The sequence below is a fragment of the Moschus berezovskii genome, chromosome 27 (genome assembly GCF_049115385.1).
Source record: "Moschus berezovskii isolate FMDL1 chromosome 27, NW_MosBer_1.0, whole genome shotgun sequence".
NCBI classification, from domain to species: domain Eukaryota; kingdom Metazoa; phylum Chordata; class Mammalia; order Artiodactyla; family Moschidae; genus Moschus; species Moschus berezovskii.
In genome coordinates, this window is record NC_142486.1 from 32,259,329 (window position 1) to 32,277,833 (window position 18,505).

The window sequence follows — 18,505 nt, forward strand, 5'->3', positions numbered from 1 at the left end:
GGGAGCTGTCCGTGTGGATTGGCCATGCACCTGAGCAGCACGGGGACCTCATCTCCAGGACTCCAGAGGCTCTCCATCCTAGGCCGAGCGGGTGGTGGTCCCCTCCTGCAGCTGGGGCACTCAGTGGAGCCGCCTAGGAGACAGAGGTCCAGGCAGGAGGCCTGAGTCTTGGGTTCATGCCCCTAGGTGGCTGGTGACTGCAGAGCCGTGGAGAAGACTCGGCCGGCATGCCCGGAACAGAGCCCCACCTGCCGGGCGTTCTTCCACGACCCCCACTCCAGCCTGGCGAGCTGCTTCGGGGTGGTGAGTGTGTGGCCGCAGAGGCCATGCAGTGGGTGGACTGCAGGACGGAGGAGGCCCTGACCCCGATCTAGCCGATGCCCCTCCTCTGTGATACTCCCCAGGGTGCGGGGGGCAGGGACACTGACATGGGTGCTGGATTTCAGGTGGACCCAACACCCTTCCTCAGCCTGTGCACCCGGGATACCTGTGGCACCCAGGAGCGCCAGCCTGCTTGCACCCTGGCCGCCACCTATGTCCACCTGTGTGCCAGGGGCTTCGTGCCCGTGGACCCGCCTCCACAATGCGGTGAGTGGCTGCGCCAGCAAGCAGTCTGACCCCCTGCTTCCATCCCGGAGGGAAAACCCATTCCTTTCTCTTGGCTTCCGCCCAGAGGACACACACTCAGTTGTACAGTGAGCTAAGAGGCAGAGCAAAGTTATGTGCAAAGGAGCACTTTTAAAAAAAAAATTAACTTTTATTTGGCTGGGCCAGGTCTTCATTGTGGCACGTGGGATCCAGCTCCCTGACCAGGGAAGTCCCAGGAGTTATTAAGAAAGTTACTAAGAAAGAGAAAAAGAGGCCCCAAACTCCCCTACACTTCACTCCAGGTCTAGCGAGCCTGGTGACCTCTGGTGCAGGAGATGAGAGCTTGGGGAGGTCAGGCAGCTATAAAGGCAGTTGCTGAAAATTAGAGCCACAGGCCTGCACTTAGAGGATGTGAATGTACATGCCCTACAAGGTCTGGAAACCCTTGGATACACCTGCAACCAAAGTCGTGTGCGATTCCCATGGCTCGTGTCCCACTACCCAGACATGGAAGTTGGTGAGTGTGACAAACAATGGCAGTGGATCCCTGATAATGGAACAAGTGTTTATGACACTTGTAAGAGAACAGTTAGGCAGGCTTTATTGGGGGTCTGGAGATGTAGGGACCACTGCAGTAGGGGCAGAAAGATTGGGCTCATCTCTTAACAAGGAGAAGTGGGCATTTAGAGTCCAGGAGCAGTGGGGATGGGGGTCAGTGGATGGAAGATTACGAAAAGGAAAGTTCAGAGGTCGGGGAGATTCTGGCTAAGCTGACCTAACAGAATTGTTGCTGAAGGCAGGCTAGGGAGTCAGACATCACCCAGTTGCAGAAGTCAAGGTGATCAACTCTGGAGGATCCTGATAAAGGGACTGACCTGCTAAAACTGGACAATGAAGACGTGACCACGGAAGCCCAACTGTCAGGACCTAGTTGAGAAGAGTTCTAAAGGAGCCTGAGTAGAGTCTGGCCAAGGAGAAAGTTTTTCTCCAAGACTTCTGGATGCTAGAATTAAAGATGATCAAAGATAAGCACAAATCCAGAACTCATTTCTAGAAATGAAAACATATTCACAGAAATTTAAGACAATGCATTATTGAACCAGGTGATTTTTCCAGAAACCAATGCCTGGGGCCGGCAATTTGTTATATAAGTGAATATTGATAGGTGTCAATATTCTATAACATTTTATAACATTTAGGTAACAGAAACATATTAATTCATCTCTGGTCAGTAAGTTGTTAATAGCAAAAGAGGAAATTAACTGGAAAATATGAGAGGAGGAAGATGAAGTGAGAATTTTAGAATGAGAACGTTCTCAGATCCAAGCAGCACAGTGGGACTCCCCTGGCAGTCCAGTGGTTAAGACTCTGAGCTGCCAATGCAGGGCACGTGTATTTGATTCCTGGTCAGGGGACTAAGTGGAGAAGGCAATGGCACCCCACTCCAGTACTCTTGCCTGGAAAATCCTATGGACGGAGGAGCCTGGTAGGCTGCAGTCCATGGGGTCACGAAGAGTCAGACACGACTGAGCAACTTCACTTTCACTTTCATGCATTGGAGAAGGCAATGGCAACCCACTCCAGTACTCTTGCCTGGAGAATCCCAGGGATAGGGAAGCCTGGTGGGGTCGCAGAGAGTTGGACACGACTGAATCGACTTAGCAGCAGCAGGGGACTAAGATCCCACGTGCTGTGTGGTGTGCCCACCCCCACCCCCGCGAAAAGCACAGTGTTTCCCAAACACTATAAATAAACCTCTACCATGACACATCAGAATGGAACAGTGGAGAACCCAAGCAGAGGTCCTCAAAGCCACCAAAATGAATGGAAAAGAGGCGCGTTTTCAAGGAACAAAGAACCATTCTCTTACCAGCAATGACAGGAGATGGTGGACTAAGTCTTTACAGCATTGAGAGAAAATAATTGTCAGCTAGTATTCTGTGCCCAGTTCAGGTGATCTTTAAGCTGGAACGCTTCCAGCACTGACCTGCCTGGAAACGTCACTCGTGAGGTGTCCATTAATGTTCAGGGACACGGCCACGCACCTCCATCCACTTGCTGTTTGCGGCTGCCTGTGTGCTGTGATGCGGAGCATTTGTGACCAAGACTCTCCAGCCACCAAGCCTAAAACATTTACTATCTGGCTCTTCACGGAAAATGTTGCCTGATCCCTGGTGTGAACCAAGGAAAGCAGAAGGAAAGTAATGAATTAGGAAGAAATGAACAGTTCAAGAGAGAAAAAAAAGACACACAAATAAACAGTACTAGGAACAAGGAGTCAAAACTACAGGTTTCAAAAGGTGACTCAACTTTGCTGACAAATTTCAAAACAAAGTGTTTCCCAGAAAAATACAATCTGCCCAAACTGACTGGAGTGGGAATATTAAAAATCTAAAAGCATCTCACAGCTGCTAAATTAACTGCATCTGTAGGCTGAAATGTACCTCTGAAAGACAACAGGTACAGTTTAGTGAAGAGTTGTTAGACATGACACCAAAAGCCTGATTCATAAGAGAAAAAAAAATCAATAAATCGGACTTCATCAAAATTGTCTGCTGTTTCCTGCCAGAAGAATGGAAGAACAAAATCCTGGGAGAAAATACTTGCAAACCACATACCTGACAAAGGACACATATCTAGAATACATCAACAACTCTCAAAATTTAAATTTAGGTGGATAAACCTAGAGCCTGTTATACAGAGTGAAGTCAGAAAGAGAAAAACACTATCAGATATTAATGCATACATATGGGATCTAGGAAAAAGGTACTGATGAACCTATTTGTAGGGCAGGAAGAGAGACACAGAGAACAGACTTGTGGACACAGCAGAGGACGGACAGATTGAGAGCAGCACTGATGTATACACATATGTAACTAGCTAGCAGGAGAACTGCTGTACAGCACAGGGAGCTCAGCTCAGGGCTCTGTGATGACCTGCAGGAGTGGGATGGGGCCAGGGAGGGGGCTCAGGAGGGAGGGAGCATACGTGTACTTAGGACTGATTTACGCTGTATGGCAGAAACCAACCCAGCACTGTAAAGCAATTATCCTCCCATTGCAAAGTTTCTATTGAAATCTAGTGGATTTACAATGTTGTGTTGGTTTCAGGTGTACAGCAAAGTGGTTCCGTTTATATGTGTGTGTGTATATATTTATATATTAGTCTTTTTAGGTTCTTTTCCATTATAGTTTATGACACGATATTGAATTTAGTTCCCTGTGCTATACAGCAGGACCTTGTTATCTGTTATATTTATATATAGTAGTGTGGATTTACTAATCCCAAACTCCTCTAAATTTATCCCTTTCCCCTTTGATAACCGTGTTTCTTAAAAAAAAAAAAAAAACAACTAAAAACAAATTTAAGTCAAAAAACAATCTACACAGAAAATGGACAAGACACATGGAAACATTTCACCCACGATAGCAAATAAGCACCTGAAAAGATATTCGGCAGTACCAGCCAGTAGGAAAAGGAGATAACACTTTACACACCTATTACAACAGTTAAAATGAAAAACAGTGACAGTACCCAATGCTGGCAAGAATGTGGAAAAACTTGTTCTCATATATTGCTGGTGGGCAGGTAAAATGGTACAGTCACTGGAAAAAAAGCTAAGCATACACTTACTATGTGATCCAGCAAATGCATTCCTGGATATTATCCCAGAGAAATGAAAACAAGTGTTCACACAGAAACCTGTGTATGATTATTCATAGCACTATTATTCAGTTCAGTTGCTCAGTCGTGTCTGACTCTTTGCGACCCCAAGAACTGCAGCACGCCAGGCTTCCCTGTCCATCACCAACTCCTGGAGCTTGCTCAAACTCATGTCCATCAAGTCAGTGATGCCATCCAACCATCTCATCCTTTGTCGTCCCCTTCTCCTCCTGCCTTCTAATCTTTCCCAGCATCAGGGTCTTTCCCAGTGAGTCAGTTCTTCACATCAGGTGGCCAAAGGACTGGAGTTTCATTGAGTCCTTCCAGTGAATATTCAGGACTGATCTCCTTTAGGATGGACTGGTTTGATTTCCTTGCAGTCCAAGGGACTCTCAAGAGTCTTCTCCAATACCACAGTTCTAAAGCATCAATTCTTTGGTGCTCAGCTTTCTTTATAGTCCAACTCTCACATCCATATATGACTACTAGAAAAACCATACTTTTGACTAGATGGACCTTTGTTAGGAAAATAATGGCTCTGCTTTTTAATATGCTGTCTAGGTTGGTCATAGTTTGTCTTCCAAGGAGCAAGTGTCTTTTAATTTCATGGCTTCAGTCACCATCTGCAGTGATTTTGGAGCCCAAGAAGATAAAGTGTGTCACCGTTTCCATTGTTTCCCCATCTATTTGCCATGAAGTGATGCCATAATCATGGACCAGATGCCATGATCTTCATTTTTTGAATACTAAGTTTCAAGCCAGCTTTTTCACTCTACTCTTTCACTTTCATCAAGAGGCTCTTTAGTTCTTCTTTGCCTTCTGCCATAAGGATGGTGTCATCTGCGTATCTGAGGTTATTGATATTTCTCCCAGCAATCTTGATTCCAGTTTGTGCTTCATTCAGCCTGGCATTTCGCATGATGTGCTCTGCATATAAGTTAAATAAGCAGGGTGACAATATACAGGCTTGACATACCCCTTTCCCAATTTAGAACCAGTCTGTTTTTCCATGTCCGGTTCTAACTGTTGCTTCTTGACCTGCATATAGATTTCTCAAGAGGCCGGTAAGGTGGTCTGGTATTCCCATCTCTTGAAGAATTTTCCACAGTTCATTGTGATCTACACAGCCAAAGATGGAGCAGCTCTATACGCTCAGCAAAAACAAGACTGGGAGCTGACTGTGGCTCAGATCATGAACTCCTTATTGCTAAATTCAGACTGAAATTGAAGAAAGTGGAGAAAACCACTAGACCATTCAGGTATGACCTAAATCAAATCCCTTATGACTATACAATGGAAGTGAGAAATAGATTTAAGGGACTAGATCTGATAGACTGAGTGCCTGATGAACTATGGATGGAGGTTCGTGACTTTGTACAGGAGATAGGAATCAAGACCATCCCCAAGAAAAAGAAATGCAAAAAAGCAAAATGGCTGTCTGAGGAGGCCTTACAAATAGCTGTGAAAAGAAGAGAAGCGAAAAGCAAAGGAGAAAAGGAAAGATATAAGCATCTGAATGCAGAGTTCCAAAGAATAGCAAGGAGAGATAAGAAAGCCTTCCTCACCAATCAATGAAAAGAAATAGAGGAAAACAGCAGAATAGGAAAGACAAGAGATCTCTTCAAGAAAATTAGAGATACCAAGGGAGCATTTTGTGCAAAGATGGGCTCGATAAAGGACAGAAATGGTATGGACCTAACAGAAGCAGAAGATATTAAGAAGAAGTGGCAAGAATACACAGAAGAACTGTACAAAAAAGATCTTCATGACCCAGATAATCATGATGGTGTGATCACTCACCTAGAGCCAGACATCCTGGAATGTGAAGTCAAGTGGGTCTTAGGAAGCATCACTATGAACAAAGCTAGTGGAGGTGATGGAATTCCAGTGGAGCTATTTCAAATCCTACATGATGATGCTGTGAAAGTGCTGCACTCAATATGCCAGCAAATTTGGAAAACTCGGCAGTGGCCACAGGACTGGAAAAGGTCAGTTTTCATTCCAATCCCAAAGGCAATGCCAAAGAATGCTCAAACTACCGCACAATTGCACTCATCTCACACGCTAGTATAGTCATGCTTAAAATTCTCCAAGCCAGGCTTCAGCAATACGTGAACCGTGAACTTCCAGATGTTCAAGCTGGTTTTAGAAAAGGCGGAGGAACCAGAGATCAAATTGCCAACATCCTCTGGATCATGGAAAAAGCAAGAGAGTTCCAGAAAAACATCTATTTCTGCTTTATTGACTATGCCAAAGCCGTCACAATAAACTATGGAAAATTCTGAAAGAGATGGGAATACCAGACCACCTGACCTGCCTCTTGAGAAACCTATATTCAGGTCAGGAAGCAACACTTAGAACTGGACATGGAACAACAGACTGGTTCCAAATAGGAAAAGGAGTACATCAAGGCTGTATATTGTCACCTTGCTTATCTAACTTATATGCAGAATACATCATGAGAAATGCTGGGCTAGAGGAAGCACAAGCTGAAATCAAGATTGCCAGGAGAAATATCAATAACCTCAGATATGCAGATGACACCACCCTTATGGCAGAAAGTGAAGAACTAAAGAGCTTCTTGATGAAAGTGAAAGAGGAGAGTGAAAAAGTTGGCTTAAAGCTCAACATTCAGAAAACCAAGATCATGGCATCCAGTCCCATCACTTCATGGCAAGTAGATGGGGAAATAGTGGAAACAGTGGCTGACTGTTTTTCTGGGCTCTAAAATCACTGCAGATGGTGACTGCAGCCATAAAATTAAAAGACACTTACTCCTTGGAAGGCAAGTTATGACCAACCTAGACAGCATATTAAAACACAGAGACATTACTCTGCCAACAAATGTCCGTCTAGTCAAGGCTATGGTTTTTCTAGTGGTCATATATGGATGTGAGAGTTGGACTATAAAGAAAGCTGAGCCCCGAAGAATTGATGCTTTAGAACTGTGGTGTTGAAGAAGACTCTTGAGAGTCCCTTGGACTGCAAGGAGATCCAACCGGTCCATCCTAAAGGAAATCAGCCCTGGGTGTTCATTGGGAGGACTGATGTTGAAGCTGAAACTCCAATACTTTGGCCACCTGATGCGAAGAGTTGACTCGTTTGAAAAGACCCTGATGCTGGGAAAGATTGAGGGTAGGAGGAGAAGGGGATGACAGAGGATGAGATGATTGGATAGCATCACCGACTCAATGGACATAGGTTTGGGTACACTCCAGGAGTTGGTGATGGACAGGGAGGCCTGGTGTGCTGCAGTTCATGAGGTCGCAAAGCGTTGGACACGACTGAGCAATTGAACTGAACTGAATACAGTCAAAGCCTTTGGCATAATGAAGCAGATGTTTTTCTGGTATTCTCTTGCTTTTTCGATGATCCAATGAATGTTGGCAATTTGATCTCTGGTTCCTCCGCCTTTTCGAAATCCAACTTGAACATCTGGAAGTTCATGGTTCACGTACTGTTGAAGCCTGGTTTGGAGAATCTTGAGCAACTTGTAACCACCAAAATAGCCTATGGTCAAGTACATAGTTAAACAAATTCTGGTACATCCATACTCTGGAATACCACTCAGCAACAGAAGGGAACAAACTGTTGATACAGATAACGACTTGGACGGACCTCCAAAGCATGAATGAAAAAAGGCAAATTCAAGGATCATGCGCTGTTTGATTCTATAACGTTTTCAAAACTACAGATTATAAAAATGAACAAATTAGTAGATACTGGGAGGAGGAAAGGCCGTGACTACAATAGGTAGAAAAAGGGAGATGTTTGTGGTGATGTAACAGTTCTGTAGTTTGATGGCGGTGGTTACGTGAATCCACAACTGTGACAGGATATCCCAGAACTATACACAACGCCAGTGTCTGGGTTTTGTTACTGTACTATAATTATGGAAGATTTAAACATTGGGGGGAGTGGGATAAAAGATACACAGGACATCTCTGTACTATCTTTGTGGTGCATGCTAAGTCGCTTCAGTCATGTCCAACTCTTTGCGATGCTATGGACTATAACCTGCCAGGCTCCTCTGTCCATGGGATTCTCCAGGCAAGAATACTGGAGAGGGCTGCCATGCCCTTCTCCAGGGGATCTTTCCAACCCAGGGATCAAATCTGTACCTCCAGCATTGGCAGGTAAGTTCTTTACCCCTAGCACCACCTGGAAAGCCAATACTATCTTTGAACTTCCTCCCAATCTATAATTATTTTAAAATAAAAAGATTTAAAAATTAACTATAAAACACAAGACCCAGATAGTTTAATAGGCGAGTTGTAATAATGTACCACAACTGTTCCAGAATATAAAAATGAAACCCTCCTCTTCCCAACTCATTTTAATGAAATTAGTATTATCTGATGGAAGCTGACAACTCAAGGGCAAGAGAGGAGAGTTAGACGCCCAACTGCAAACTTGAATGTAGATGTTACTAATATGTGAGTGAGTGAAATTCAAAAATGTGTTGAGACATAAGCTAAGAGAACATCATGACCAGCTGGAAGTAATCTCTGGAACCCAAGGATGGTATTTGAGAACAGTGTACTAAAGTAGGCAATTTAGACTATTCAGGACAATCCTTCTGGTAGGATATCTAATAATGTTGGACAAGACAGCAAAAAATGGTGTTTGGGAAATATCTTGATCAAAATCCAGGGGGAAGACAGGAGAGTGACATCAGCAAGGCAGCAGGCTCAGTTCAGTTCAGTTCAGTCGCTCAGTCGTGTCCAACTCTTTGTGACCCCATGAATCACAGCACGCCAGGCCTCCCTGTCCATCACCAACTCCCGGAGTTCACTCAAACTCATGTCCATCGAGTCGGTGATGACATTCAGCCATCTCATTCTCTGTCGTCCCCGTCTCTTCCCACCCCCAATCCCTCCTAGCATCAGACTCTTTTCCAGTGAGTCAACTCGTCGCATGAGGTGGCCAAAGTATTGGAGTTTCAGCTTTAGCATCAGTCCTTCCAATGAACAACCAGGATTGATCTCCTCTAGAATGGACTGGTTGGATCTCCTTGCAGTTCAAGGGACTCTCAAGAGTCTTCTCCAGCACCACAGTTCAAAAGCATCAATTCTTCGGCGATCAGCTTTCTTCACAGTCCAACTCTCACATCCATACATGACCACGGGAAAAACCATAGCCTTGACTAGACGGACCTTGGTCGGCAAAGTAATGTCTCTGCTTTTTAATATACTATCAAGGTTGGTCATAACTTTCCTGCCAAGGAGCAAGCGTCTTTTAATTTCATGGCTGCAATCAGCATCTGCAGTGATTTTGGAGCCCAAAAAAATAAAGTCTGACACTTTCCCCATCTATTTGCCATGAAGTGATGGGGCCAGATGCCATGATCTTCGTTTTCTGAATGTTGAGCTTCAAGCCAACCTTTTCACTCTCCTCTTTCACTTTCATCAAGAGGCTTTTGAGTTCCTCTTCACTTTCTGACATAAGGGTGGTGTCATCTGCATATCTGAGGTTATTGATATTTCTCCCGGCCATCTTGATTCCAGCTCGTGCTTCTTCCAGCCCAGCGTTCCTCATGATGTACTCTGCATATAAGTTAAATAAGCAGGGTGACAATATACAGCCTTGACGTACTCCTTTTCCTATTTGGAACCAGTCTGTTGTTCCATGACCAGTTCTAACTGTTGCTTCCTGACCTACATACAGGTTTCTCAAGAGGCAGGTCAGGTGGTCTGGGATTCCCATCTCTTTCAGAATGTTCCACAGTTTATTGTGATCCACACAGTCAAAGGCTTTGGCATAGTCAATGAAGCAGAAATAGATGTTTTTCTGGAACTCTCTTGCTTTCTCCATGATCCAGCGGATGTTGGCAATTTGATCTCTAGTGCCTCTGCCTTTTCTAAAACCTACTTGAACATCTGGGAGTTCACGGTTCACATATTGCTGAAGCCTGGCTTGGAGAATTTTGAGCATGACTTTACTAGCGTGTGAGATGAGTGCAATTGTGCGGTAGTTTGAGCATTCTTTGGCATTCCCTTTCTTTGGGGTTGGAATGGAGACTGACCTTTTCCAGTCCTGTGGCCACTGCTGAGTTTTCCAAATTTGCTCGCATATTGAGTGCAGCACGTTCACAGCATCATCTTTCAGGATTTGAAATAGCTCAATTGGAATTCCATCACCTCCACTAGCTTTGTTCATAGTGACGCTCTCTAAGGCCCACTTGACTTCACATTCCAAGATGTCTGGCTCCAGGTGAGTGATCACGCCATCGTGATTATCTTTGTCGTGAAGATATTTTTTGTACAGTTCTTCTGTGCATTCTTGCCACCTCTTTTTAATATCTTCTGCTCCTTTTAGGTCCATACCATTTCTGTCCTTTATCAAGCTCATCTTTGCATGAAATGTTCCCTTGATATCTTTAATTTTCTTGAAAAGATCTCTTGTTTTTCCTATTCTGTTGTTTTCCTCTATTTCTTTGCATTGATTGCTGAGGAAGGCTTTCTTATCTCTCCTTGCTATTCTTTGGAACTGCATTCAGATGCTTATATCTTTCCTTTTCTCCTTTGCTTTTCACTTCTCTTCTCTTCACAGCTATTTGTAAGGCCTCCTCAGACAGCCATTTTGCTTTTTTGCATTTCTTTTCAGAAATCGACAAATCCTTATTCCTCCGTGGAAACACTGAGTATAGAACAATAAACGGACCAAAGTAGCTTTGTGAGAACCCTAGAAACCAGTTATGCAGCAGCAACAACCAAGTGAGTGCCTGACCGGGAAAAAGTCTCACTTCAAACAGTAGGAAATTTCATGGCATTTTTTTTTTTTTTTGCTTGCCTTCCCCAGTACACTCTCAGAGAAGGCAGTAGGTTCCTGGCTCCTGCTTTGGGGTGGAAGGAAACGAATGGAACTTGCTTGCAATGTGTTGACTTGTCTGGGACCTGCCGGGGCACAGGTTTCTATCTCTGACTCAGTGGTGATGAGAAGCCTGGCGTGGTCTGGATATCATGTGGGTGGTTGCTGAAAGCAGGGGTAGGTTCTGCTGCCAGAGACAGCTGGCAAGAGTCTGCAGGCCTGCAGGTGACTGGTGGCAAGATTATGGACAGACAGATACAACACTGTATCTAAATCCCTGAGAAGTGGGGGTGAGACGGCTAGTCTGCTGGGAATGTGGAGTTAAAGCATACACACACAGGCCCAGGGAAGATACACCCGCTAGAAAGTATCTGAAAGTACACTGAACTTTCATACCAGGCTGATTAATGAAGGCCTTCCCCTGAACAGGGGAAGTCTGCAAAGAATGGGAGAGGTGGGTGTCTTTTCAAATGCCCTGTTCCAACAAAAGATGACAAGACATACAAAGAAACAGGGAGACAGGGCCCATTCAGAGAAACAGTAAATCTCCAGAAACTCTCAAGAAACATAGGCCTGTTACTTACTGATAGGTTTCAAAACAACTTCTTAAATATGCTCAACCAGCTGAAGGAGAAGATAGATGGCAGACAACTAAGTGAAATCAGGAAAATAATATATGAGAAAAATGAGACTATCAGCAAAGAAGTAGAAATTATAATAAACGAACAAGTTCAGGAGCTGAAAAATGGAATAATTTGAGCTGTCTTTAAGAGACTCACTTTAGATCTCAGGACACACAAAGTGAAAGGATGGGAAAAAGGTATTGCATACAAACTAACTGAAAGACAGCATATTTCAATAATGGATGGAACAACCAAAGAGAAGATTAACAAGGAAACCGAGAATCTGAATAACCCTGCAGATCAACCAGGCCTGACACATACACATATATACACACATACATATATACGGAACACTTAACCCAATAACAGCACTGTTCTCCAGTGGACACTGAACATTCTCCAGGTTAGGCCATAGAATAAGTCTTAATAAACCTCTAAAATTTCAAGTCATACAAACTCTTTCAGTCAGAAACCAGAAATAGCAGAAGGAAAAACTAGACAAATCATAAATTGTACAAAGTTAACACATTCAAACACCCAATGGTAATCACAGGGTAAATTAGAAAATATCTTGAGACAAATGAAAACTATGGGATTGAGGGAAAGCAGTGCTAAGAAGGAACTGAATAGCTGTAAATCCTTACATTAAAAAAGGAGCTCAGATCAACAACCTAACTTCTTAAGGATTCTTGAAAAGAAGAAATCAAACTCAAAGCTTGCAGAAAGAAGGAAATCATAAAGATTAGTTCAGCGATAAATGAAGTAGAAAGCAGAAAAATGAAAGTCAATGAAACCAAAAGTTGTTTTTTTTAAAAAAAAAAAAAGATCAACAAAATTGACAAATCTTTAGCTAGATTGACTAATTTTAAAAAGAGAGAAGACCCAAGTAAGTACAAATCTGAAGTGAAATCAGGAACATTACAACTGATTTTTATAGGACTAAAAAGGGTTATGAGAGAGTGTGAGGAACACTTGTGTGATGAGTTGGACCATCACGATGAAACGGATAAATTCCTAGAAACACATTACCTGCCAAGACTGAATCTTGAAGAAATCTATACCTAGCAAGCAAATTGAATCAGTAATCAAAACCTCCCAACAAAGGAAAGCCCAAGACCAGACGGCCCCTCTAGTGAATTCTACCGAGGATTTAGGGAATTGAAGTCAAGCTTTCTCCAACTCTTACAAAAAGTTGAAGCAGAGGGAACATCTTTAAATCCATTTTATGAGGCCAGCCAGAATTATCTTGTTACCAAAGCCAGACAAGGATACTTCAAGAAAACCACAGAACAATATCCCTGATGAATACTGATGCAAAAATCCTCAAAAAAAAAAAAAAAAAATACGGCTGGCCCTCTATACCTATGAGCTCCACTTCCACAGATTCAATCAACTATAGACTGAAAATATTTGAAAAAAAAAAATCCGGAAAAGTTCCTAAAAGCAAATCTTGAAGTTGCATGCTGGCAACTATTTGCATAGCATTTACATTGTATTTAGTTATTCTAAGTAACCTAGAGATTATTTAAACTATACAGGACGATGTACTGTATGGTGGATGGGCTGTATGCAAATATTACATCTTTTATATAGGGGACTTGAGCATCCACAGATTTCGGTATCCATGGGAGGTCCTGGAACCAACTGGATACTGAGGGACAACTATACTGGCAAACAGAATTCAAGAGCACATTAAAAGGATTATATATCATAACCACGTGGGTTTATTCCTGAAATGCAACGATGGTTCAACACAGAAAATCAATGCAACGCACCATATTAACGGAATGATGGGGGAAAAAAAAACCACGATCATCTCTAATGTTATATTAAAGCATTAACTCAAAAGAGATATAAAATACATAAATATTAGAGCTAAAACTATAAAACTCTTAGAAGGAATTATAAGGGGGGGGGGGTCTCCCCTGGGGGTCCAGCGGTTAAGAATCTGCCTGCCACTGCAGGGGACACGGGTTCGATCCCTGCTCCGAGAAGATCCCACATGGTGTGTGCAACTAAGCCCGTGTGGCTGTGCTGCTCCGCAACAAGAGAAGCCACCGCAACAAGAAGTCCCCGCACCACGACTAGAGAAAGCGCACGTGCAGCAACGAAGACCCAGCACAGCCAAAAATATAAATAAATCTTTAAAACAATAATAAATAGACCAACTGGACGTCACCAGAATTAAAAACTTCTGTGTGTGAAATGACACAATCAACAGAGTATAAAGGCAACTTGTGGAATGGGAGGAAATACCTGCAAATCATTAGCTGATAGGGGGTTAATATTCCAAATATACAAAGAATGTCCACAACTCAACAACAAAACCTGTTTAAAAACTGGTCACAGGACTAGACTAGACATTCCTCCAAAGAGGATATACAAATGACCAATAAGTGCGTGAGGAGATGCTCAGTGTCACTCATCATTAGGGAAACGTCAATCAAAATCACAATGAGACGCACATTCACGCCCATTAGGGCGGCTCCTGTCAAACGCTTAGAGAGGTCAGCAAGGATGTGAAGAAATTGGAACCATCGTGCATTGTTGGCGGCAATGTAAAGTGGTGCAACCAATATGGAAAACAGCACGCCCCCCAAAATTAAAAATTAAATGACCGTATGATCCAGTCATTCCACTTCTGGGTATAATGCCACAAAAGAATTGAAAGCAGGGTCTCAGATGTTTGTACGACTATCAGAGCATCATTCTTCACAACAGCCATGAGTTTCAAGAACCCGAGTGTCCATCAACAACTGAACGGATAAGCAAAATATGTGTATATGTACAATGGAATATTATTCAGTCTTAAAAAGGAAGGGAATTATGACACAACACAACATGGATGAACTTTGAGGACATTATGCTAAGTGACATAGGCCAGTCACAAAGAGACCAATACTCTATGATTCCCCTTATATGAGGCACCTAAAGTTGTCAAATTCAGAGAGATAGAACATAGGATGGTGGTTGCCATGAGCTGGTCTAAGGGGGTAATGGGAGTTGTTTAATGGGGACAGAGTCTCAATTTTGCAAGATGAAAAGTGTTCCTGAGATGGGGGTTGATTGCACAACAAAGTGAAATTAACACTACTGACCTGTTAAGATGGTCAACTTTTTTGTTATGCATATTTTGCCACAACTAAAAACTTTCGAATGAGAAACTTTTACTGAGCACCTACTTCATATGCTAAGCATGGGTGATACAATGCTAAACACTGTACTTACAACTGCTGTAATTATTAAGAAAAAATAAATACACTTAAGGAGACAAAATTCTTAGAGCAAGAACCAGTTCAGACAAGACAATAGACATAAACAGGAATTCAGAAGTGGGTTTTTCCAACACAGGCTGTACATTCTGGCAGGGAACTAGAAACTATTAAAGGTATACTATCATGTCTGAAAAAGAACCAAAGATAGAATATCAACAGATGACAGAACAGGCGTTCAGTAAGCTTCTCTAATGCTCATACTTTCCTTTTAAACATTCTCGTAGCAAATGAGGGCTGGGAGGGACCTTCCTTAACCTGGTATTTGGTATTGAGGTATTTGGTACCCAGCCTTTAACATCATAGCTGATGGACAAACATCAGAAGCAGGTTGGCAAGGAGACAGACACTCTTTGTCTCTGCTTTTATTTCATATTGTATTGATGACCCCATCACACAGAGACCAGAAAAAGAAAGTAACACATATTAAAACTCACCTGCTAGAACTTCCCCGGTGGTCCAGTGGCTAAGACTCTGCATTCCCAATGCAGGGGGGCCCGGATTCAATCCCTGGTCAGGAAACTAGATCCTGCATGCTGCAACTAAAGATCCCATGTGCTGCAACCAAGATCACAGATCCAGCGTGCTGCAACTAAGACCTGGCACAGTCAAAATTAATAAATATTTTTTAAAAATTTGTAAAAACTCACCTGTTGATGGCGCCTTGCTCAGAGAGGTGCAGAGGATCTGCCTAGGTATGTGACCCCTAAGTTGAAGAGGTCCCTGCTTCAGAGTGAACTGGAGATCCAAGGGGTAAGACTGTGGCTCCTTCTAAAAGTGCAGAGAAGTCACCCAGAGGTCACCGAGTGTTCCAGAAACATCTGAATGTCCCTGCTGCTTCCATGACCTGGATACTCTGTCTCCATCAGGATTCAGCTCCTGAACTCCCCCTTCACCAATCGACTAGATAGCTTAGTCGTGTCTGACTCCCTGTGACCCCCTGAACTGTAGCTCACCAGGCTCCCCTGTCCATGGGATTCTTCAGGCAAGAATACTGGATTGGGTTCCCATCTCCGGGAGATCTTCCTGACCCAGGGATTGAACCGGCACCTCCTGCATTGCAGGCAGATTCCCCTTACCCACCAACTTTGGGTGTATCCTCTGTACTCCCAAAGCATCAGGTGCTGGGGTCCAGTCCTCTCCCAGGCTGAGAACCATCTCCCCATTAAAAGAGGGAGATACCCTTTTCATGGGGGTCACTTGAGGCCTGACTCTGCTGAGCCTGCAGTGTGCCAGGGGCTGTAACAAGAGCCCCCAGCTTGATTCCAGGAAACAGGGAGTTTCCTGTCCTCTGGGTCCACGAAGCCTTATACTTCTCTCCTCTTTTCTCTGCAGTTTGAGATTCTGCCTGAGCCAGCACCAGACTTGCCAAAGATCTCAGACTCCCTCTCCTTCTGCCACAATCCCATCTCATCCAGCTGCAATCCCATCTCATCCAGCAAGGTCAAGATTCTTGTCTGGGGTAGAATGACGAGCACAAAATACCAGAAGTCAGAGATGATCAGCTGAGATGGATCCAGGAAAGAAGGGCTGTTAGTGATTTTGAAATACCTCTGGGGGCGAAGGAACCCACACTGGTCTGGATAATTCTCCATCTCCCTCAACACCTGCCCTGTGATCCAGGAGACAGCCTGGCCCACTGGATCCCACTCTGGAGAGGGAGCACCGCTTTGGAACTGTTCTTGCCTGCGGTATTTCTTTACTCACCCGGCTGCTATTTCTGAAGCCTCTGCTGTATGAATCAGGCTACCCTGGGTCTTCCTAGCTTGGGATTGGCTTTCCCTGAGGCATGAGGTTCCTTGAGGGGAACGGATGGTCCCAAATCCCTTAATCAAAGCCTGATTGGATGCTTCCCTCTTGGCATAGATCCCGCTTCTAAAGCTGAATGTTCCGAGGGCTTGTTTCCACAGACCTGTGCTCTGGGCATTCAGCCCCCAAAGGTACAGCCTGCAGAGTTGTTCACTTTCTTTGGGGGAAGGTGTTGCCCTTGAAAAATTAAAGCTAGCGGAATCCAAGCACACGTGTATTAGATTGGTGGGGTCAGCTGTTCCACTGGAGGGATGGGGTGGAGGGGGAAGGCGTGGGTGCCTGTGAAACCCGCTCACCAGTAGGGGGCCCCCAGGACCCTCTCTACACTGAATCAAGAGTCCAGAGCAGTGAGTGAGCTATCAGCCATTAGGCTTGGGGCTACCAGAAAGCCAGATGCCAGTTGTCAGCTGTCCTTGGCCTCCCCACATGTAATCCTTGGCACACAGCAGGTGCTCAGTGAAGTTTAGAAAGAGGAACTCAGAGGGTTTTAGACTTTCCAGCAATGAATGCAAATGGGGGATCTGGTCCTGCTCATTCCCACACTCTGGAGGGAGTGCTGTGTTGCCATGGTTATTACAACCAGAAGCCTCCAGCGTCCAAGCTCTGCTCTTCAAAACATATCAGCTCTTCCCTCTGACTTTATAATAACCCATGAGGTGTGGACAATCCCTGAGTACCAGAAGCAGCAGCGGCAGCAGGCTCAGAGAGCCCAGGGCACGTACCCAATGTCACATGACTCGCAGACGGCCAGGCTGGCGCTGATCTGGGCCCGTCTGCCCCCAAGCCTGCCCAACCACAACCATCTGCCTTCCAATTCACGGTGGCCTTGTACCATCTATAGGCATGCCTCATTTCATTGCACTTTGCAGTTACTGCATTTTGGGGGCTTGGGAGAGTTGTTTATATTTTACAAATGGAAGGTTTGCAGCAACCCTGTGTTGAGGAAATCTGTCAGTGCCATTTTCCTCAGAGCATCGCTCATTTGGTGTCTCTGTGTAACATTTTGGTAATTCTAACAATATTTCAGACTTTTTCAGATTATTATATGTGTTATGGTAAACTGTGATGTCACTACTACAACTAGCATTTTTTTAGCAATAATTAAGATATGCACACTGGATTTTTTTTTTTTTTTAGAAACAATGGTATTACACACTCAATAGATTACAGTATAAACATAACTATTATAAGCAGTGGAAAACCAAAATGTTCCTATGACTCACTTTATGTCAGTGGTCTGGAACTGAACCCAGACATCACCGAGGTGTGCCTGTAATCTGATCTTTACAAAAGAGTCAAATGAACTTCAGCTGTATCCCAAACCATAATGTGGAATGCTTGTTCATTTTTATCTAATAGGTGTCAAAACAGGGACTTCCCCAGTGGTCCAGGGGCTAAGACTCCACACTCCCAATGCAGGGACCTGTGTCCAATCCCCCTGGCCAGGGAACTAGGTCCCACACGCCACAACTAAGAGTCCGCACGCATGCTGAAGATCTCACATGCTGCAATGAAGATTGAAGATCCTGTGTGCCCCAACTAAGATCCGGTGTAGCCAAATAAAAAAGATTTTTAAAAATTATTATAAATAAAAGAAAAAAATAGGCATCAAAATGACCCAAAAGCCGTCTCATGCCTGAGCAGAAATGCACCCACTGAAGTGTTGTGTTTGGGCCTTGGAACTTGGCCCTGGAGGAGGAGGGAAGGGGGCGATGGAAGGCAAAGCTCTGGAATGCAGGG

General features: G+C 44.0%; 1 protein-coding gene across 1 annotated transcript in view; it reads left to right on the plus strand.

The window, feature by feature from the left end:
* The window catches only part of APOLTP (apolipoprotein lipid transfer particle homolog), a 179,414-nt gene extending 162,448 nt beyond the window's left edge, over positions 1-16,966 (plus strand). Inside the window, exons 70-74 of the mRNA XM_088833046.1 lie at positions 187-303; positions 447-588; positions 5,300-5,510; positions 10,858-10,967; positions 16,292-16,966. Of these exons, the coding sequence (XP_088689172.1) occupies positions 187-303; positions 447-588; positions 5,300-5,319 (279 nt within the window). The 3' untranslated portion in view covers positions 5,320-5,510; positions 10,858-10,967; positions 16,292-16,966. The remainder of the gene's footprint in view (positions 1-186; positions 304-446; positions 589-5,299; positions 5,511-10,857; positions 10,968-16,291) is intronic.
* The last annotated feature ends 1,539 nt before the right edge of the window (positions 16,967-18,505 follow it).